Genomic DNA, 23,111 nt, shown 5'->3' with positions numbered 1-23,111 from the left:
CTTGACCCCAATTTGAATCCCACTACTTTAAACAATGTAAATGTACAAATACGCTGTCGGCCGATGAGTCCTCTTCTGTGATCAAGCAATCTCAGGCACATGGTGCTGTCCTGAATTCAAACCCATTTTATTAAAACAATGCAATACATTTCAAGCCAAGTGATATTTACAAAACACATTTCTTCTCTCCCTTCAATGTGGAGCTGAGTCTCTGACATCCATAAGCGAAGAGGATTTTTACAACAACGATGGATGGAGTCTCTCAGAAGTACTCCCTTTTCCATATTGGCAGGTCCTGGAAGAACACCTGATCAGGACTCTCATCAGCTAGAGGGAGAAAGAGAGAGGGGGGGGGGGGGGAGAGACAGAGAGAGACACAGAGAGGAAAATGTTTTATTCCTCTATTGCAATGTTGCAACCCCACATCACTGATTTTCAACCTAATGACATTGAATTGCATTTGAAAATAAGATAAAACTATATCAGCCACAAGCTAATTATTCTATACTTACTAATTACTAACAGTATTTGAAGAGTATTCAAACAAAATCAGCATGCCATCTGCGTCTCAAAGCTGAGAGAGGCACTTTGAGTAATAGAAGAAGTACATGTATCCATTCACAGAATAGACAATACTGATGCTGTTCTGTATCGAGTGCGTATAACTTTCTTCGCTGTTGGGTGGAACCAATATGTCCAAATATTTGACCTTTCAGGAAATGGGGGACCTGTTTTCCAATGCAGTTATTATTTAGTCACATGCTTTTCATTGGTTCAATATGTATAAAACCCACAAACACACTTACCCACTTTCATTCAACATTTCCCTTCCCCAAAAGCAAAAATAGCTACACTATTATACAACGAAGTACTGCATTAATACAAAAAAATAATAATAATATGGAAATACAAGATTTCAACGTGTGATGATTTGTGAGTTGTTCCTTCATCTTACCTTCCTCCTTGACCTGCTGCAGAAAATTGAGCAGCACAGTTGCGGCCTGATTGACACTCAGCCTCTCCGTGTTCTGACTACGAGTCTCTGCAAAGACATGCAAATTACAACAGACCCACACAATATGGACCGTAGTTCGTTCATGAACATGCCTACAGTATGGCAGAAAGCAGTTCTTTTAACGAGTAGTGACATCTTTTCTCTTCAACAGAGAGAGACATATGGAAACAATACATTTTCAGGATAATGGGTTTTATGGTATCGCAATTTCATTAGGATGACTTCCAGTTAGGAGTTCACAATTGTATAATTATATAGTTTGTAAGAAAATTGGTATATTGTACCTACAATTAAGCAGACAGTCTTATCCAGAGCGACTTACAATAAGCAAGGTAATCGCATGCATAAGATGTAAAACTAGCATTCCAGGTAGATCAAGAAGAAGAGCATCAGTCTAAACAAGAATAATATTCTTGTTTATTATTTTGATGGCATATTATGCCATCAAAATAATAATCTATACATTGCAACTATAGCATAACATGGGTGGTAAACGGTGAACCTATAGCACCTGTTAAAATATTATGCTATCTAAATTACATTCTCATTGTTACCTAAGTGTAAGGTGTCATACACATCTCCTTCTTTGCGGTCCTCTGAGATAAACCTTCGTCCCTCTGAAATGACATCACATACAGTATTGCCATAGACTATACATTTGTTATACAAGCGTTTAATTCAGGGGGCGATATCGATAAACAAATCCTTTTTACTTTAAAACAAATATGATTTACTTTTACTTTTAATACAATTGTTTAATTCACTCAGAGATGGCAGCCAAATGTTGTTTATTTGTACTTGACAAGCACTTATGAATTAATCATTTTTTCGATACGCTTTTTTCAGTGAGACATTACTTTATCTTTTTTTTCTTTTAAACCGAAAATGCATAGGCAGAAGCTTGTAGCTTATTAATGCATATGATCATATCCTTAATACATTTATTTATTTATTTATTTATTTATAATAAATTAGATTGTATGATTTGCAGTAACTCGGCAAGTAATTATTTGGATCACTATTTGTACTATTTGTCATAATTTACTCGAGTAGTTTTTGGCTACTCTGTCCACCAAGCAAGTGACGTGTGCTACAAAAGTTCACAGTAAATTAAACAGATGCAGGGTACTTACGAGTTCCCTTTAAGTACAGCATAGCCTGGGGAGTCCAGTTTCTCCGCTGGAAACTGCCCTTTCATTTGGAAGCAGAAATAAAAAGAATCAAGCTTATATATTGAATATTTGCAATGACATTTTTGAAAATAAATGTCCTGTAAATGAACCGCAAATCCTGAACTTTTAAAATGATAAATAATATTTACCTTCGGTGCGCTCAGCGAATGTGAGACAAAGGTTGCCAGTAGTAAAAGTGTTAGTGTGTAGGCTAAAGTAATGGTCCTCAACCCCTATTGGATTCAGAAAGAGAACATATTGCGAGTTATATTTGGTCTAATAGTCAATGTGTCATCGTCCATAATTTGTTGCACAATTTAAGCCAATTACACAATATTCTCCCCAGCATTATTCATTTGCTAAATAGTTTAGCACTAGAGCACAGCACATTTAATATTGCCCAGTGAACTGTAGTTTGATTTATAAGCATGGTTTAGCACTTGGTGGTCTATTGAAGTAGCCTATTAAAGTTCACCCAAAAGAAAGACTTTATTTTCTATCAATTACACACGCCACGAAGCCTTGAATTATAGATTGTTTTTAGTTTTTGACACATTCCTAAACCAATAAATAATTCACAGACTGGGTGGCTGCTCAGATAAACTCCGCCGGGCATCACATTAGGAATGTGACAAAACCCCCAAAATATCCATGAATTCAAGGCTTCATGGGGTGTGAAAACATTTTTGCAAGTGTAGTAATTCGACTATAAAGTAAATATACTTACTTTCATTGTGATGGCGGCTCCTAAAGGGACAAGAGTAGTTTGGTCTGAAATGGTAGACGAGAGACAATCTAACAGTGTTCGTTATCGCTTACCCCCTATTTATATTGTTGGGGTGGGGTGGAGGGGGGAACCTCTGTGGCCCAAGGCACTACGTAGCTGTGAACAGACGTCAACAGCGATAGGTCACGCCAATTTGATAAAGTAGGGGCGGTTGGGGTTGTGAATGGACCCAGGCACTAATCAATTCCTTTTTCATTCATTGCCGACTGTACTGTATATCAATGAATGGAAATTGCTGTCATAGGCAGACCTACTGCAATAGTGCAGCAACAGATCATGTACATTTATTTTAATCAAAATGTATAAACTGAGGGATCGTGGACTTGATTCAGTCTTATACTGCTTTAGGTTACTTGTCAGTGGGGGAGATTTTCTCTTTGGGATATTGATATGTTTACGCCTTGCTCACTGAAGCAGTTAACAGACAAATGAGGTCTGGATTCCATGAATGAATAGCCAATCCTCTCGATTAATTGATAACCTGCATCTCCCCTCAGGAAATAGGACAGGAATTGTGTTTGGGTCCCCTCATTTCACCAATTTAGGAATCATGACATCCCAAAATAATTTAAACATTTGGTACTTTAATATTGCACAATTTTCCATTGCAATCATTTGGCAATTATTTCTGGCATTAATTTATCCTCTTCTGGAATGTATGTAATGGAAATGTACAAGTTGGTCTATATTATAGACCAACTTGTAAGCCTTCTATTCAGTTAGCTTTGAATGTTATGACGTTTTCAAAACTGACATGTAGCATTTTTGACTGAAACCTGCAGTGATAATCTATAAAAGTGTCAAAGTCTAGAATACGGTTTGCTTTTGATGTAGAAGTTTAATGGACTGAACAAATGACAAGACACACGGCCAATTTTCTTTATATATTTACAAAAAGTGGCATACAGCAAAATATTGTCAAAGCATTGTCATTTTAAATGTAATAATTCAGTACCTTGGTTTCTTTGAAGGGCAACACCACTCATTGTAGGAACTTTTGTCTGCATGCTATTGCTGGAGTTGGGACAGTTCAACCTATGTTGATGAGCTGCATAATTCTTTCAAAGCTAGGATTTATCATGACAAATTTATGGTTGCTCCATTGAATATTAAACTGCACATGGTGAATGATACTACATAAAAGGATGTTGTGGATTCATACATGTCCTGGTTCTTCAAACCTGGTAAAACAATAGTCCGCAACTCCAAACTACTTATTTCTGGATTTGAAAGAATAGCTTATTTTCACACATACAACTAGACTGCCCTTGCCCTTGAATAACACAATTAATTCTTAAATTGGAGGGTAGTATTGCCCTTACCACAGTAAAAGTCAAACTCTTTTGATCCTTAAAAAAAATGTAGTAATGTTATGTAACCCCATTAGCCAGTCATACACAGAAAGATAACAGTAGGAAAACAACTGCCACAACTGGTAGTCAAATAGCCGCACAAGAGACAGAGAGAAGACACCGTAATTGACACAAATATCGGACATGAAATTGTAGTCCATATAAAGTTTAAAGCACAGGCACTGTAATGTCTCATTTATAGGCCTACTGCGTCATATAACGGCATCCCGCACCAAGGACACCGTCATACAACTAAACCCTGCACTCACACAAAAAATGACAGGTGACAAAGCGTGACCGGCAGTCATCAATTAATTTCAAATGCGAACAGAGTCTGACTACACTGAGTGACTTGGAGCGACAAGAAGCCCGTTGTCAAGGTTGCTGCAACTTTGTGGCCTCAGAACATCTCATGTGAATGAGCAGCGCCTAGATTCAGAACATCTCATGTGAATGAGCAGCGCCTAGATTCAGAACATCTCATGTGAATGAGCAGCGCCTAGATTCAGAACATCTCATGTGAATGAGCAGCGCCTAGATTCAGAACATCTCATGTGAATGAGCAGCGCCTAGATTCAGAACATCTCATGTGAATGAGCAGCGCCTAGATTCAGAACATCTCATGTGAATGAGCAGCGCCTAGATTAGTGTCCACTAGTGATGGATGTACTGTAGTATAGTATAGGAGAACAGCTCCTGAATTTTGCTAAATGTAGATTATTGTTAATGTGGTTTATTCTTACAGTAGGTGAATTCATAAAAACATACATATAGCCTATATATATATAGTTATATACACTGTTTTTACATGCAATGCAGTATACACTGACAGCGGGGAATTACCTACTCCCACACTGCATGCTTAATGCATGAATTAAATCAATATTGAACAACTAGATGGTCTACTCTATTTCTCGCCTAAAATGTTGTCAGAAACAATTTTTGGTTGTACTAATTAAATAAGTATATAGTCAATTCCGCTTCTATACAAACTCTGCAGAACTCCACATCCTCACATACAGTATAAAGCTAGACGCAGCAACGAGGAATTGACGCTTTTGGCACGATTGCTTTTTAGCAATTAGTGACAGACTTCACACAGAGATTAAAAGAAAAATTGGTGTGAGTGCACGGTAAGACTTAAGTATAAATCCGGCTTTTATGTAACAACAAACTCTCTCTCCATGTCTCTTTCTTACAAGCAAAGTAAAGTAAAACGAGCACAACTCAATCCTTAAAACAATAGTTAAACCGGGTGCACAGCTCAACAAGACTCAATGTATGAGACAAAGAATTGTCAGCACTCCAAAGTGAATTAGACACAGAAACACATCCGTTTGCCCGTGCCTTTTCGTGAATCAAAAAGTATACCAGAAGGACTTTGGATAGCTGACAATTCTTTCTTATACATCTTTCTTACAAGCCGTCAGGAGTGTTTTTGTGTACATTCCAATTCCAACAGTAAGAGCCACGTGGATAGAGTCCAGGGAATCTTTTCAGAGAGTCCTCCATTTACTTCTATATTATAAAGTTGCGTTCAACGGCGGAGAGATCAACGACGTCTGAAATATCCCACTGTGAACTTCTTGGTAACGAAATCCTTTAGTAACAGTCTCCTGAAGGGTAACGGGACCTGAAGAGCCTTCCACTGCTTACGTAGGCCAAAACCAACTACAGATGCATACAGTATAAAAGCAGTCTTTTGCCTGCCAAACGGGAAAGTAATCTTAATGTATAGCCGTAACTGTCGCGTCAGCCAGCAGCGACCGAAGGGAGATCGTGTTGCTTTTTGAAACTACTGTACTGCACCGGCGCAGGCCTCCACTGGATACAAAAAGTCACCATTATACCATGTTATTGCTCTCGCCCACTTTGTCCACAAACTGAAAAGGAGAGAAGGAAGTAACGTTATAATACGCCGCCATACACTCCATTTCAAACACTGCTTACATATGAAATACAAATACAATGTGGTATTGATCTAAGTATGCCATAGGTCAAACTGCATTAGGATGATTATTACTAAACAAAATGTTGGCTTGGCACATACAGAAACCTTTGTCTCTGAATACAACACATGCATATAACATGCTTTAGAGGCCTAGTGTTAGGTAGGGCTGGGCGACATGACTTCAAATCAATATCACCATCATTTAAAATGTTTGCCTTAGAATTAATAAGGGTTAAGTGGTAAATCAGACTAATCAATTTAGTTGTATATTAAAAGGGGAATACCACTCATTTTCATTTGTCATTAATGCACCATAGAGTTGTTGTGTGGAAATAATAAAAATGTCCCCCCATTCTGTGTTGCCTAGAACTGGAGGTCTGAAAATAATTTTTTTCAGACCTCCAGTTCTAGGCAACACAGAATAGGGGGACATTTTTATTATTTCCACACAACTCTAAGGTGTATTAATGACATAGTAAAATGTTGAAAATGAGTGGTATTCCCCTTCAAGTATTCAATTAAACTACATGAGCAAGGTTAAGTCCTAAATGTCAGTTTTGATATATTTAGTAGTCAGTAAAGTTGCCCAGCCCTAGTGTTAGGTTTTATTATTTTCATTTAAAATCAATGGGTGAACTGGTGCACTCTCTAAGCATAACTAATCTCACATAGCCATCTAGAAGTGAAACATTGTTTTCATGTGTTAAGAAAGACAGGTTAACAGTTTGTACATGCTGACATGCATGGGAAAATCGGCAGCGACTGACCAAGACTGCTGATTGTCCTCACAGCCTTACGAAGGCTTTAAAAAGACAGAGAGACGTTTCACATCAAAACAAAGCCTTCCACACAACACCACACTGGGAGCATATCCATTAGCCACAAAACTAACCAGACTTTTTTTTCCCCCTAAAAAATAAATAAAGGTTCGGGGCTGGCTACACCGTAGCAGTAGAATTGGCACAATGCAAATGCTACAGTTTAAGTGGCTACCTAAAATAGCCACTTTCGGTGGTTACGTTCCAAGCCACAGATTGTTAAAATCCATTAGAACCACTCACTGGCTATCTCATACAAGACCTGTATATGGTCTGGAAAACCTTTGGTATTGTCCATTTTGATGGTGAAATTACACAGGTTTCAGGTTTTGTGTCTAATGAATGCACCTTTTTGACGGGCATGTTTACACGCAGGATGCAACAGGTTTAACAGCCCACTGTACAGTAGCCACACTATTGCATCAGATCAGCCGTTCAGGAAACAAGACGGTGGTCGTCAGTTTTGGTTAATCAAGGCTGGTTAAGGTGGTTTTCGTGAGGTCAGTTCATTTGGAGTGGCTGCATGTAAACATGGGGAACCAAGTGCTGGTACGATGCTAGCCAGTACTCACTCCACTGATGAACGGCAGGTTTAGAATGGAGCCAAGGATGGGTATTCTTCTGATGAATCCCACGACCACCGGGAAGAAACCCCTGGATGGGACAGAAGGTGACAGAGAGAGATTATTGTTGTTACAGTTGAAAGGAGCATTTTCAAACCGCCATAACTCGGATTCTTGGATCGCTATCCTTGGTGGATTTGCTGCCATCCACATTTCGGATTTAATTTGTGCCTTTGTACCTCGACGCTGCCGCCATGTGAAAGCTTCTGACAAGAGGTAAAGAGTGTGTGCGTGTTCCAATGATACTGTGTGTGTGTAGCGAGTGTGTGTGGGGGGCAGGGGGGCTGGTCCCCATTATATGGATGAACTTATACAGTGCTCTGAGATCTGCTGACCAGTCACTGCTGACTGTGCCAACAACCCGAACGCTCAGAACAAGAGGTGACCGTGCTTTTGCGGTGGCGGCCCCAGAGTTGTGGAACAACCCCCCCACCACCCCCCATATTAGAGCTGCCCAATCCATCAAGACTTAAAACGCACCTTTTCTCCCTGGCTTATCCGATTTTAATTGGCTTTTATAATTCCTATTGTCCACGTATCATGTTTGCCACATTTGCTACGTTTCTGGTTCTACTTGATGTAAATTGCTTCAAATGTAATTTGCTCTAAATGTTATTCTTTCTTGTAAAGCACTTTGGTCAATTTAGGTTGTGTTAAATGTGCTATATAAATAAAGGATGATATCATTTGATTAGTGGGTGGGGAATCGGGATCCCTGCTTCATCTCTCTATCAGGTCCTTGGCCTGAAAAAAAAGGTTGAATATTGCGATATCATATTCTTTCCATATCACCCACCCCTACCCCTGCACTAGTATGAACCCTACCCCCTATGAACCCTAGCCCCTACCCCATGCACTAGTATGAACCAAGTGATTTGCGTCTTCCCTCACCTGAACAAGAGGAAGAAGCCGTAGACCTCCAGCACAACACCAATGATGGGCCAGCCTATCAGCACCACCAACACCCCTCCCAGGAAGAAACCGGTGGCCTTCATCTTGTGCTTCTGGAAGAAGAAGCGGAAGGTCCTCTCCAGGCCAATGACGAAGGCCAGCCCGGCCACAAACAGGATCTGGGCGGAGGGAAAGATAAAAGATAACTCGATATCGGAGAATGCTTTGTCTCAGCGTAACTTCCTCTCAGTGATGTAAATAGGTTTTCTCTGTAATGGGTCCCGGGACCCAGGGGTGGTCTTTTAGATGGGCACATGGTCATTTTGTGTGAGTTCTACTTCAATGATTAGAGTACAATAGTGATTATAGACTATAGTATAGCATCCCAAGTTCACCTGTCCCCAGGAGGCTTTTCTAAATAGAATAACTATAATCTAAAGACCAATCAAATACTGTACAGGGAATCAAAATCAGACAATACACATTGTATAAAACAAAAGGTAACAAAACCAGTTATAGTCAAATTATGTGAGAACAGCTGTTCTGATTAAGACCACTGATACAAACATTTCCGTTTCCACCAGTCTCTAGTTTTAGATCAGTGGGCAGAGACTCCCCATGACTCAGAGGGCACAGATATTTCCAATTGTGCACTTTTACAGGAACTGTAAAGGTCCATTAGGAAACCCCTCAAGGCACCCCCTGAGGGTTCCTATATATGCCTCACTTTGAGAAGCACTGAGATATGAGAAAGAAGTGAGTGCAGCTCAGTAACATGGAAAGCTCTCAAGTTTAACTGTACACTATGTTACGCTAGTACTACAACGAGAGCGGGAACAGAAAGGCACCTGTGAGTTTCTCAGTGTCAGAGATAACGGCAGTGTGGTCAAATCGCAGCAGTGACACTCACATTTCCAATAGCCAGAAGGGCTTTGTCGAAGAACAGGATCATTCCAAAGAAGAGGAAAAACACACCGAAGCCTGTTAGTCCCATCCCAATCTCTGTGGGACACAGACAAGACACGTGTTATTGTGCATCTGCTAAATAATACAGATAATTTCTCAGATGAACATTGTTACACTTTACTCTCTGCACAACATAGGTTGAAAAAAACATTTTTAGCTTCAGCAGGTATAATAGTGGGAGGAAAAGGTGAAGCTTTGTTGCACTTCTTGGACATTATTAGCCTAAGATTTCGATCTTGTAGAATCTTGTAGATTTATTTTATAAAATACATCTACGAGAATCTTAGGAGGTTATTAAATCCCTCAATTATTTTGAAAAGAATAGTCTGAGGCAATGAAATGTCTTTTGATACTTTCTATCATAAGCTCCAGTCCACAAGCACCCACCCACCCAGCTAATGGAGTGGCAGTAGGTGCTGGCATGATGTCAATCACAGTGGATGGCATCGTGACATGGACAAAAATCAGACCAGGGCAAATGTATTTAGCATTGTTAGCTTAGCATAGCTCAGTGATGCACATCAGCTGAGAGAGCCCGGTTAGAAAGGAGAAGTACTGGCTACTGGGCAACAGCTGGTCCCTTAAAATATTTTTTATTTGCTGAGAACACACACTCAAATCAAAACGTCTTACTTTGGGAGTCCGTTAGAGAAATCATCTTGGCAGGCGCTTCAACAGCTCAGGACAACAAAGTACGAATAATTAAATGAAAGAGATTCTTAAAACAGTCCCCCCTGTTTGACTCTGTAATGATGACAGCTGCCTCTGCTGCAGCAGCCAGCAACCAGTGTTGCCAGGTTTTACATAAATAAGCGAACAAGTCTATGAAAACAAGCCCAAAAGAAGCCACTCCAACTTCCCGAAACAATCCTACTTGCAGGGCCTCACCCCCCGAACCCACCTCACCCCTGCCCACTTTGACAGGCTGGAATGGCTTAGGGTCGATGACAGCATCTCGCAATGGGTCTGGTCCACAAGATTCGATACACCACCAAGATACCCATGTACCTGTCTAAATACTTCCTTAATTCGAAACTGATGATTTCCTGTTTTTTGCTATATAGAGTATATTTGTACGTCTCTTATTGTTATGCTGAATTGGACATGGTGGGCCCTATTGTAAACAAGTGTAATGCTTTATGGTGTCGTCCACAGTTAACAGTTTTGTTTTGAGTTGTACTGAAATTCTATAACCTGTTAATAAATTAATATTAATCAATCAATCAATCAATCAATCAAGTCGCTTATAATAAGCCAACATGGCAACACTGCCAGCAACCAACAAGCCACGTCTTCCGGAAACACGCCTTCTCCACATGACATCTTCCGGGCCGTGGTGGGCGGAAAAAAGCACAAGTGAGTATCAATAGAATACTTCAGTCTGTGTGAAAAATAAATACCTATACTAAAATACTCAGTTGTTATGTCTCAGAGATGTAGTCGAGTACAAGTACTTGAGTAAATGTAGTTACTTTTCACCACTGCTTCCGGCCGGGTATGATCGTTTGGGTTGCGTTCAATACAACTACGGTTAAAAACTCCACGGTGGATGCAACTTTCCAAGCGGATTGATTTATTTTGTTATTTATACTGTAGTGTGTGTACTTGGCAAAAACAGTACAATTCGTTGATTCTTTGACTTGTCGTCCCCGTTATCAAAGAATAAAAAAACAAAAATAAAATAAAGAAGGAAACTACAAGCTATATCTGGTCGCTCGCTGTTTCTTGAATGTTCCTCTGCCCGGGCTAGTGCACGCTGCTGTAGCAACCTTGTTTACATTTTACAGTTACAATTTATAAGCATTTTAATAGCAGACGCTCTTAATCCAGAGCGATTTACACTAAAGCAAGAACAAAATTTGCTTTTGGTTTAGGTCTGGATTCTGGACAAACAAGGGCAAAGAAAAGGAGAGTGAATTCAAGCTGAAAGAAAGGTGATTTATTGTGATATTTTCTTATTTGAAATGCTGCAAAGGCTGCTTTCGTACAATTACAGCCGCCCATAAAGAGCATGGTTAAAGTATTGACTTTGTTGTAAGTTTTCCACAACGTTCTATCTATCTCTTGTTCCGTGTATAAAAATGAACGAAGCATGATGTCAGTTTAGCCCAAACATTTAGACTCTCGTAGAGGTTTTTTTTCGATTCTGACGAATCTCTCCGTCAGAATCGAAAAAACCCTCTACGAGAGTCTAAATGTTTGGGCTAATGTCAGTTATATGGTGCTTCAGTTACCAACAGCCAAAGCACCAATGTGAGCCAAGAAGAACCATCCTCTTCATTGAATCTTCATCCTCTTGCTTGGTGAAGCTGTCTAAAATATGGATGGTGACCATAATTACAGCAAGAAAAATGGTAAGTTTATCTCGAATCACTCTCTCAGGTACGTGCAGGGGGGCTTCAAAGAACCCCCACCCCCCAAGAAAAATCAAGCAAAAGGAAATGATAATATATATTTTAAAAAATGTACATGGTAATGAGAAAGCATTGCTCATATTACTGTCCAATGACATGGAACATCTTGCACCATTATTAGCATATTGATAAGACTGATTATAAGACGACCCCCATTTCTCAAGACTCATTTGTGGAAAAAAGAACATTGAATGTCAAATAGTCTAGTCCCTGATTATAATACGAGTGCGACCCCGTTTTCTTAGGATATTTCCTTTGGAAAAAACATAGTCTTACATTCAGGCCAATGGGGTACTACATTTCTGGTGTGAAATGGCATGACGCTGCACAAGGCACCCCCACAAAAAGACCACTTCCAAAATTGGCGAGCTATATATGTTTGTGCACCTGTCCCTCAGTGCTCTCTGCATAGCCCTGCACTCAGGGGTATCTGCATGAGAGTGTGGATGTGCAAAGAAAGTGATCATTAGCCGTGGACCTGTGAGCCACAGGGGGATAGTACAGTACCTGTGGAGGTGTCAGACAGTCTGTTCTGGGTCCCATAGGCCTCCCTGATGTCTGTTGATGAGTATAAAGTATTTCCTTCCGTTATGAAGCAAGCACCTGTTTCACTAAAGACTCCTTTGATCAGTGGTTACTATCAAAACCTTTAGCTCGAGACACAAAATAAATAATGGAAATAATTTATATACATTTTTAGGAATCCAGTGTTCACTATCATGGTATTTATCTGCTCCTAGACACTCTGCACGTGTGTAAAGAAGAGGAACAGGAGAGGAGCCCCAGTCTCGTCAAGATCAAGGAGGACCCAGACGGAAGCCCTAGTCTGGTCAAAATCAAGGAGGAGGTCAAGCAGGAGGTCAAGGAGGAGGTCAAGATCAAGATGGAACCAGACTGGAACCCCAGTGTGATCCTGATCAAGATGGAACCAGACTGGAGTCCCAGTCTGGTCAAGAGCAAGATGGAACCAGACCGGAGTCCCAGTCTGGTCAAGAGCAAGAAGGAACCAGACCGGAGTCCCAGTCTGGTCAAGATCACGGAGGTACCAGACCGGAGTCCCAGTCTGGTCAAGATCACGGAGGTACCAGACCGGAGTCCCAGTCTGGTCAAGATCACGGAGGAACCAGACCGGAGTCCCAGTCTGGTCAAGATCACGGAGGAACCAGACCGGAGTCCCAGTCTGGTCAAGATCACGGAGGAACCAGACCGGAGTCCCAGTCTGGTCAAGAGCAAGAAGCAACCAGACCGGAGTCCCAGTCTGGTCAAGATCATGGAGGAACCAGACTCGGAACCAGAGCCTCCACGCATTCAAGAGCAAAAGCAGCAGTTACTTCAAAGACCAGAGGACCCTGACGATGATGAAGTTGAAATTGAAGTTCAACTTGAATCTGACACTGACACTGAAGACAGTGATGATGAGTGGGATGAGACCAGTGAAGGTCAGTCAGCTTTAAACACACTGAAATCACACAAGACACTAAGGGCTGTATTTTGCGTGTCTCAAGTACCTGGTCTTATTCCTTAACTTGAGTAAACTAAAGACCTGGATGCGTGATCAATGCCATTTGGCTATTCTGAGTGGCCAAAGAGCATTGATCACGCCTCCAGGTCTTTAGTTTACTCAAGTTAGGGAATAAGACCTGGTACTTAAGACACGCAAGTACAGCCCTAAATGTGTCTTGCCGTAGAAACGGCTATGTAAAGTGTCCAATGATCATTGTATTTTAATTCACCCGAAACATTCTTAGCGACACTGTGATGTGAATTCTATAAATGTTGTTTTGGCACTTTAGACGTGATGGCGGAGCTGGACTCGGTGGAGGCTGATTTCCGGGTTGTGGATTTTGGAATCTCGGAGCTCCTGGAGAAACAGGCTGAACTGAATATCCGCAGGAAGAGGCTTCTGCGCAGGCTGGAGAAGGCCTCAGTATCGTCATCTGGAGCCGGGCCGGCGATGAGCAAGGAAGAGATGAAACGATATGATAATCCTTGTAAATATAAAGCACTGGTTCTTCTACAACTTTCTCATGTCAATCCAGGACACACACATTTATATTAGCCGGGGAGGAACTTGTACGAAACAATTTCGTGACTTGTTTTTCAAATTTGGCATGGTGTTAGGCATGGGTATAATAAACTGGGTTTTAATATGAAAAAAACAATTATGTACTACTCCAGAGAGCTTATTTTGTCCTACATTTTTAGTATGCTATTTAGCACACCCAATCGTAACAGACATAGGGATATGTTTTTAAGAGTTAATTGTATTACATTTTAAAATATATTATTTCTATATGCAATTAGTTCGGTTAACTGTTTACACCCCTAGACTTGACTGAAGTGAATGTTCTAGCCATAGTGTGCTTTTATTTTGAACATTGTTGTTAATCTGCTTCACACTGTTGTGTAGACTTTGCTTGGTCCAAGGACCTGAAGCACCATATGAAGAATACCTTCCAGCTGTCCAAGTTCCGCCCCCTCCAGCCGCGGGCCATCAACCTGACCATGGATGGCAGGGACCTGTTCCTTGTCATGCCCCCCGGACGAGGGAAGAGCCTCTGTTACCAACTCCCCGCTGTCTGCTCAAAGGGTACTGCACTTTTATGGCTCTGTTCCATTGCAACAGGCGTGCCCACCCTTTTTTTTTACTTGAGAGCTACATTGAAAATGACGAGCTCAACACGATCTACCCACCACAAAAACAATATTATCCCATTCCCATTGCTGAAAATAGTTAAAAAAATGACCCGATGGGGCTTTCCTTTGGAATAGCGGCGCTGTCGTTACAGATTAGACAAATGACAAACGCACTTGGGAAATGGGAATTGGTAATGGGAAATGGAATTGGTACTGTAGGGTTGTTTGCGTATATAAGTTCGTAATGCGACTGACAATTGTAAACAAAGTATTGCATTGTGGGTTTGAGCTGATCTGTCTATTAATTCTTAAATGGCAGGTGCCATATGGCAGAGATGCTTAATAAAGTATTCAACCAATCAATAAATAGGCTATACTCCTATACCCTTTTCCAAGTTTCAATATCTGGGTTCATATGTGGCTGACAGCAGAAAGGACTTTCTTATATTGCTAGAAAGGGACAAGCCTAGAACGCCTGCAATAAACTCCTCAGAGTCTGGCAGTCCGGCGTTTCAACCTCCACCAAGGTCTCTTTCTTCTGACACTCAGTAATCTATGATTATAAGTATAAGTAACTTTGTGTGTGTGTGTGTGTGTGTGTGTGTGTGTGTGCGTGCGTGCGTGTGTGTGTGTGTGTGTGTGTGTCAGGCTTTACGTTGGTTGTCACTCCCTTGGTGTCGCTGATTGAGGACCAGCTCATGTATCTATCGTCCATCAATGTGCCGGCCGTCACTCTCAATGCTTTTAGCAGCAAGGTAACTTTTCACAGCCATATTCCCTTATCCTTTATTTAGTCTGGACTTCTTCCTTTATTTAATCTGCCATTTTGAATTTCATTCAATACATGTGACAAATATATAAGAGTTTCCCAAAATTATACTTTTCTAGTTAAAATATTGATAGATTGTCATATAAAAGGTTGCTTTTACAAAGTCGTTTTCTCATATTTTACTTTAAACCGATGATGATGACATTTGATGGACACTTGAAATATCATTTAAACATAGTGTAATAATTTAACAAAGGCATTTTATTTAAAACATTTTCCCATGGACCACCTGCAGGCCTAATTATACCATGGATTGCTAGTAGCTAGTCCGTGGAACATTGGTTGAGGAACAGCGGGTTGCATAGTCACGGGACGCATGCATAGCAAGTTACCAAAGCACTAATCTTAGCTCATATCCCCACCCAATACAACAGTGGGTTGAATCTTAGTCAGGGTGGTGGTCTCTTGATTCACAATCAGTTGAAAACCCCTGCTTTAACACTATTGCCCGTTCTACTGCTGTGCTTGTAGTTCATTAAACTAGCACCTACAGTATGGCGTTCACCTTACCAAAAACAGAGAGGGGTTGTGCGATTATACTATGCTTTGGAAGAATGGAGTCATGCTATTCACAATGAAAGACACACATTCAATGCGTAAGTAAACAAACAGATTTTACGCAATCTAGTCATCAGGTACAGACTGTAGGAGATGCAGTCCAACGGACATTAATGTGTAATTGCAGCAGCACCATACTGTAAGTGACACAGTCAGTGTTTTGCAGCCAAGTTTGTTCTTTGGCTCTGGCATCCAAAATCAAAGCTGCCTTGTTTACTTTTAGGGTGTAATTATTATGATAATGATTCAATACACACACTCTGCTCCAGCATCGTTTTATGTCCATAACCTTTAAGATTTCCCAGCCCAAGATACAAAACGCATACAGTCAGTGTGGACTTTGTCTGATGTTCGGTCCAAGAGATTTTTACTGGAAGACAATTTTGAATGTAGATGAAACGCTTTTGCTATCGTTCCAGGAACACGCTAAGATCGTCCTGTCTGGAATGACCGACCAAATCCCTCCTTTCAAGCTGCTGTATGTGACTCCAGAGAAGGTAGTCAAGAGCAAGTTCTTCATGTCTCGGCTGGAGAGCGCCTACAAGAAAAACCGCCTGAGTCGCATTGCTGTGGACGAGGTGCACTGCTGCAGCCAGTGGAGCCATGACTTTAGACCTGGTACAGTATTCTTTTATTTTAGATTCCCCCACAGCTCAGTGTTGATTTCGTCGAATAAAACAATGACAAAAATGTTCGACTACCTTCCACTGACAAACTAAATAAAAACTAAGCTATGATGACTAGCGACACGTTGTGCGCTTGTAGATCTGCTATTTTCACCCATGCCAATTGGCACAATGCCAATTAAAAACCTGGGGATTATGATGCCAGCGATACAAAACTCTGCAATTTGATTATTGTGAGAGTTTTTCTTTTCGCCATAAACGACAACACCAGCGATTGCGTCCCATTCCCTGCTGGCCATAATATATAGAAGCGTTGATTCGCTGTTCTTGTCCAGACTATAAACCGCAGGCCATGTAGACGTGTTGATTCTCTGTTCTTGTCCAGACTATAAACTGCTGGGCATCCTGAAGAGTCGGTTCCCCAACGTCCCGTTGCTGGGCCTGACGGCCACGGCCACCAGCAGCATTCTGAAGGACTGTCAGAAGATCCTGTGCGTGCCTCAGCCGATCACCATCACCGCCTCCTTCAACCGAACCAACCTCTACTACGAGGTGGGCTCCGCTGTGGCTGCAGCCGCAGTCTAATGCACACACCACGCCTGACTGCCCCTGCATGAGATGCACACCAAACACACATTAGTCTACTAACTGGTGCTGTCTAAACTTTACAGTGGTGACCCCCCCCCCCCCACCCAAAGTAAATATGAACTGGGGATCAACTGCCCTGACAAACACGTGGAATTGTAGGTTTTGAGACATTTAGTTTGACTCGATTCCACAAGTAGATCTACAATTAGATCAGCTATTTTCTAAAAATGTGCATACTTTTATTATTATATGACAATTTGGCCAATGTTGACCAGTTTTTGTAGTACAGTTTGTTGATTACCTTTAATGCAGTAATTGTCTTTTTTTATTTTTGCTATTAAAAGGTCTCACTCTTAACACATTAACTGTAATTGTCAACTATAAATCTTTTTTTAATGAATTGTAAACTCAGTGGAATGTTGTTTACTAACCAGTCTTTCTCAAACTATTTAATTACAAGGATAATGGTATTCATTAGGCCATGGACCCCAAAAGCTCTGCAAGCTTACAAATGTAACCATAATCGGCTCTGTTCGGCAAAGAGATGAGGCAACTCGGGTCCTTTTTGACTAAGAATATTAGAATATTTACATGATGCTGAACACATATCTTTGTTTCTCAGGTTCGACAAAAAGATTCCAATAACAATGTGGCCATTAGCGACATCGCGTCCCTGATCATGAATCGATATCAGGATCAGTCAGGTACTGTGGCAGTGCTATGTCTTAAAGCAGCTCTGGTCAATAGCGTTGGCGAGTTCTCTTCAACGCTATGCCAGGGTATATGTATTCCCTCATTGACCAGGTTTACCATGTCTACACAATACACACTTCCATCCATGTTTTACACAGTCATATAAAAATGGCTCCTAAAAGCTGTGTTTTTACTGTCTTTGTTGACGTTTTGGGACTTTATTTCCACTGTGGCAGGCATCGTATACGTGTTCTCCGAGAAGGATGCAGAGCTGGTGTCGTCAGACCTTCAGAAGGAGGGTATCTCGGCTTGTCCATATCACGCCAACATGGACCCCCCCAGAAGGTCACAAGTTCACCGCAGATGGTCCTCCAACAAGATCAAAGTACAGCTAATTTTGGATTTAGTTTTAACTTTGAATCAGTCTTTTTAATAAAATTCCACTTTAGTTTTAGTGATAATTGAGTAATCTGAAAAGTTATGGTTTTAGTTTAGTTTAAACCTACAGTAGACTAAACCTACATTTGACCAAAATGTATTTTGGTGGGCTTTGATGGGGTCGTAATGCCTGATTTTACACTTTGTTGCATGCTGAAAATATCTAATCTATGAGCTCACAACAGCAGCACAACGTGAGCTTGTAGATCTGCTATTTTCAGATCGCAACCAAACATAAAATGACTTATCTTTTAGTTCTACTGGATCTCTTCTCCACTAGTCTCTCGCTAACATTTTATTCTAGTTTTATCTGTTGATCAAATTGTCAATGTATATAGTCTGTTTAGTCATCATACAGTAGCTCAGTTTTTATTTAGTTTTCATCAATGAAAAAAGGTAGTCGACGTCTTAGTTTTAGGCGACAAAATCAACACTGGATCAAAGTACTCTCTGCAACCACACAGGCATACAGTATTGGTATCTTACAGTAAATGCGTGAAGTCTCTGTCTGTACTGTATGTGCATGCATACACATGTCTGTACGTCCTATTATTCCCGTATGTCTGTGTGTGTGTCCTTCAGGTGGTGGTCGCCACGGTGGCGTTTGGCATGGGCATCAACAAGCTGGACGTTCGGTTTGTCATCCACCACACCATCAGCAAGTCCATCGAGAACTATTACCAGGAAAGTGGACGGGCAGGTAGGCACTAGGCACACATTATTTCTGAGAGTATTTTCGAGTTGCTTCTAGTGGATATGTAATGGCAATTAAGGGCAATTTTGTATGCATAATGTTCTGTGACATATCAAAACTAGAAGTCGCAATTTTGAAAAATAGCAAAGTGTGGTTGCCGCAATCGCTTACATAGGCCCCTCCTACTAATTTTGCTAGCCAATTACAATGTCAAGTCACCCCTGTGATCATGTGTAAGTAATTCGGAGGGGATTTATCCCCCAAAAATCATGTTTTTGCCACAAACTGTTACATTTTTCGCATTTAATAATAATAATAATGAATTGCATTTTTATAGCGCTTTTCCAAGTGCTCAAAGCGCTTTACAATGGTTCATTCATTCATACATTGGGAGGTGAAGCGGCGAACAGTCGACGCCAGCGTCCTCACTTCCCGAAATTTGCGAAATGGATGAAAATGGAATTGCTTTTAGCTCTTGGTTGATTAAACCATCTGCGACATCTGATTCAAATTCAGGGTGGATTGGACGTTTGGTTCATGATTTGTGGCATTTTTGGTGAAATCGGCCCTTCCCACTAACGGGATTACGGAAAAACAATACGCACTCCAAAATGTTGCCTGTGGTGTTTTAATCGGATAGGTCCGGAGATCATGTGTACCAATTTCTTTGAGCTTTGGACAAAATCTGTAGGAGGAGCAGCAACAAGTGTTTCAAATTTGGTGGAAATTCTTTCCTGATGGAAATGGGCGTGGCCTATACGGGGCGTCATGACCCAAGGAATTCATGGAAAAGAAATTTAGATTTTATGACTTAAGGTTCAAGCGTTACAGGGAAAAAAGTAAAGTGGGCTGTTATAGTGCCACCATGAGGCCGACTGATGTAATTCCCTTTCAATAAATTTTCATAATTATTATGATCTCCCCCCCAAGTCTTGGCGCTTACGGTCTCCGAGGGAAAAAATACTTGGAGCTTTAATTAGTCTTCGATCTTCCCATTATAAGTCTATGGAGAAGTAATTAATTAATATCAATTAAACTGTATAACAGATCTCTTAGCAAAATCCAAGCACCCAATTCCTGACGAAGCCGGTCGATTTGACATATGGCTTGAGTGTGTGCGGCAAAAACTGTGGGAGGAGTAGTGCGGCAAAGTATCGCTCATTTACAATAATCCCCCCCCCCCCCCCCCCCCCCCCCCTGTGTGTCCAGGCAGAGACGACTGTCCAGCTGACTGCATCGTGTACTTTGGTTTTGCCGACATCTTCAGAATCAGCACCATGGTGGTGATGGAGAAAGTGGGGCAGAAGAAACTGCTCCAGATGGTCGACTACTGCCAGAATCTCGACAGGTAGCATACACGCACGCATAGTATGTAATGTATATGTATAACCATTGCTCTAAAAATCCATGTGAAAATAACCCTTTCCCTCAATGGGTCCAGGATACACACACACACACACACACACACACACACTGAGGACAGAAACGTGTGTGAGGGTCTGGGTCTCTCTTGACTTGTGTTAAAGGTGTCGGCGGTCTCTCATGGCGGTTCACTTCAAAGAGGGGTGGAACAACGAGGGCTGCAGTGACATGTGTGATGCATGCCGTCATGGAAAAGGTGTGTGTGTTGAGTGTCAACTAAAACTATGACAAACAATGTTTGTCGATGACCTGTTTTTCACTCACAAAAACAATATAAGCTATGATGACTAAAACCAAGGCTTCGTCCACATTTACATATTATTTTCAGCTACCGAAAGCCTGAGTAGACGATAAAATCACCCACATTCTTTTGAAAGTGAAAATATCCCTTTAGTTTTATTGAATGGACCGTGTAAATGTCCCTGCGCTGCAGACTGCGTCACGGTGGACATCACGCAGCATGCGCGGCAAGTGGTGCAGATCTTGAAGGCCGCAGCGTCCATGGATGAGAAGATGACCCCTCTGAAGATGTTGGATGCCTGGACGGGGAGAGGATGCCCCGTCAAGCTGAGGAAGATGATCCAGACCACGTCCATGTCCCGGCTGGAGGCCCAGGCCGTCATTGTGCGACTACAACTGCTGGGTTACCTCAGGTACGACTGATCAACACGGCTGTGTACGACGTCGGGCGCTGTCACGATTACACATTTAAGTTGGCGGTTAATTGTCTTGCAAATAATTTGCGATTAACGATTTCATTGTGTTTTTTGGCGTTGAACATTGGACAACATTTGAATAAAAAGATTATTTCCGATTGCCTTTAAGGCCTCGTAATTCAATACTGCAAATGGCATATATGACAAATAACTTAAATATACTTAAAAGTACTGACATGTTTAATAATTTTATACAAAAAATTAATAAAAAAGTAGAAATAGCTGATCTACAAGCTCACAATGTGATGCGATCTGCTATTTCAACTTTTTTTAAGCTCAGTGGAACGGCACATTAAACTAAGAATCGATTTTATTTTACTGTACTCTACATCTGCATTAGTTGTAGGTAGCCTAGAAACCAGACAAATCGGCCACAGGAAAATAAATCCCTGGGGAGATTGGTCTGGCACTCCTCGGTTTGAATTACACACATAGCTTTTTAATACCGGTTGTGTTTCTGACGGTGTCTCAGTGAGGATTTCAGCTTCACCCCATACACCACCTACGTCTACCTGAAGGAAGGATGCAGAGTCCCCCTGCTCGAGAGCCAGAGTCACACCGTGTACATGACGATAAGGAAACCGACGGCTGAATCTGCCACGGTCAGTCTCTGTCACGATATTGGCCAATAATTACTCAAAAATGCATGATATAATTTCCGGTATGGACAGATCAGCTGGCCTAATGCATTTATTTTTAGATATCTGCACAGTGCCCACATAAAAGGTGTAGGGCAAACTCTACTGGTGGAAGTGAGTACTGTCCTCATAGTGACACTTCTCAACTCTTTCCTAATTAAGCCACCATTACACGAGAACAGTCGCCAGAGAAAACGGCAAAGTCCTGTTGCATTAAAAAGAATTATCGACCCTTTTTTTACACGAACACGCACTTTCTAACCGCATCGACGATGATAGGCTGACAGGCCATGGGATGATATGATATTTTATACATACATTACATAAACGCTGCTGCCGCCTATCACTAAGGCTTTTTGTTTACATTCACCATCGCTAGAGTATACATTTGTGTTTGTAGGATGAGCGGCGAGACGGGAGGAAACAGCGTTTTCGAAGATTTCCACTCTGGGAGGTGTTTTCACTTTGTTGCGTTTTCACCCCCGAAAACGCCGTTCTCGCCTAGGACCCCAGCAAACGATTATTTTGCCGTTTTCTATGAACACTGTTCTCGTGTAAAAGTGCACTGTTAAACTATTCTTCGTTGCTGCCTGTCGGGCAGAAACCTTTATATTTATTTTAGTTTCTTTTAAAATTATGCCCTATTTTGACAGACTACTTGACTACTTGACTCATAGCAGCTTGTAGATTTGCTTTTTTTCTCTACTTAAATTAAAATGAATGTGGTCAAGTGTGGGTTTTATCAAAAGATTACCAATGAAAAGTATTACAAAAATGTGACTAAATAATAACTACATTGGATCCATTTGTTAATTTTTACCAAGTAACCATTTTACCATCCTCAGGAAAAAACCCCAAAAGACTTTGTTGTTGTTAATCACATACAGGTGAAAGCCTCCGGTTTGAGTGACCAGAAAAAAGCCAAAGAGCGAAAGAGAGCAGTTGAGAATTCTGGAGCGTCCACTGTTGCCAAGAAGGTCAAGTAGGGGAGCCCCCTCCCTCCCCTACTCGGAAGACAAGATTTGAAAAAGTACAGTCAGTCGCCCAATACTCTTGTTTTGTCCTACAGCTACTTGTTGTTACGATACTATATTTTACCATTAAGAAAACGATAAATGGTGTCATTCGTACATTCACATGCAAATGGCTGTGTGAGTAATGTCTGAATGAACCACCTTTCCTGCTGTTGACCACTGACTTTGGTTTTTAATTGTCCCAGGAGGAAACATCTGTCGAGGCCAATGAGGAAGAGGTAAGCATGACCTTTGACCCTGTTACGGTGG

At 41.2% G+C, this 23,111-nt stretch overlaps 3 protein-coding genes across 4 annotated transcripts; 1 reads left to right on the top strand and 2 right to left on the bottom strand.

Annotated features, from left to right (window-relative positions):
* Nucleotides 1-262: 262 nt before the first annotated feature.
* On the bottom strand, nt 263-2,920 carry spx (spexin hormone; the record flags this gene model as incomplete). The annotated part of the gene is made up of 6 exons (XM_080757025.1): nt 263-327; nt 956-1,042; nt 1,570-1,632; nt 2,149-2,206; nt 2,337-2,420; nt 2,915-2,920. 6 exons carry the CDS (start codon nt 2,918-2,920, stop codon nt 263-265), a joined length of 363 nt encoding a protein of 120 aa, XP_080613151.1.
* Nucleotides 2,921-3,845: 925 nt separating this feature from the next.
* golt1ba (golgi transport 1Ba) lies at nt 3,846-10,351 on the bottom strand. Of its 2 annotated transcripts, XM_080757243.1 has the most exons (6): nt 10,209-10,351; nt 9,520-9,611; nt 8,610-8,788; nt 7,668-7,749; nt 7,045-7,079; nt 3,846-6,209 (listed from the first exon to the last, which is right to left on the bottom strand). In XM_080757243.1, exons 1-5 carry the CDS (start codon nt 10,231-10,233, stop codon nt 7,071-7,073), a joined length of 387 nt encoding a protein of 128 aa, XP_080613369.1. In that variant the 5' UTR covers nt 10,234-10,351; the 3' UTR covers nt 3,846-6,209; nt 7,045-7,070. The 2 variants fall into 2 exon arrangements, with proteins under 2 accessions (XP_080613369.1, XP_080613368.1); XM_080757242.1 differs by lacking the exon at nt 7,045-7,079.
* Nucleotides 10,352-11,252: 901 nt separating this feature from the next.
* LOC308310960 (ATP-dependent DNA helicase Q1-like) lies at nt 11,253-22,847 on the top strand. Its single transcript, XM_080757445.1, has 16 exons — nt 11,253-11,509; nt 11,806-11,929; nt 12,730-13,428; nt 13,783-13,980; nt 14,400-14,579; nt 15,275-15,381; nt 16,433-16,631; nt 17,025-17,191; nt 17,850-17,931; nt 18,157-18,305; nt 18,941-19,058; nt 20,262-20,400; nt 20,579-20,670; nt 20,908-21,127; nt 21,663-21,792; nt 22,716-22,847. Exons 2-16 carry the CDS (start codon nt 11,896-11,898, stop codon nt 22,812-22,814), a joined length of 2,613 nt encoding a protein of 870 aa, XP_080613571.1. The 5' UTR covers nt 11,253-11,509; nt 11,806-11,895; the 3' UTR covers nt 22,815-22,847.
* Nucleotides 22,848-23,111: the final 264 nt, after the last annotated feature.

Source organism: Protomyctophum bolini, assembly GCF_963924005.1.
Source record: "Protomyctophum bolini genome assembly, chromosome: 23".
Taxonomy (NCBI): domain Eukaryota; kingdom Metazoa; phylum Chordata; class Actinopteri; order Myctophiformes; family Myctophidae; genus Protomyctophum; species Protomyctophum bolini.
Note: the sequence above shows the minus strand (reverse complement) of the source record. Positions and strands in the feature narration are given on the sequence as shown.

Excerpts from the sequence above, each read along its gene's own strand:
- golt1ba (XM_080757242.1), bottom strand. The coding sequence starts at position 10,233 with ATGATTTCTCTAACGGACTCCCAAA. Across the intron at positions 9,612-10,208 it reads TTCTCTAACGGACTCCCAAA|AGATTGGGATGGGACTAACA; the intron begins GTAAGACGTTTT and ends TGTGTCCCACAG. Across the intron at positions 7,750-8,609 it reads GGCTTCTTCCTCTTGTTCAG|GGGTTTCTTCCCGGTGGTCG; the intron begins GTGAGGGAAGAC and ends TGTCCCATCCAG.
- LOC308310960 (XM_080757445.1), top strand. The coding sequence starts at position 11,896 with ATGGATGGTGACCATAATTACAGCAAGAAAAATG. Across the intron at positions 11,930-12,729 it reads TAATTACAGCAAGAAAAATG|ACACTCTGCACGTGTGTAAA; the intron begins GTAAGTTTATCT and ends ATCTGCTCCTAG. Across the intron at positions 21,128-21,662 it reads CAACTGCTGGGTTACCTCAG|TGAGGATTTCAGCTTCACCC; the intron begins GTACGACTGATC and ends ACGGTGTCTCAG.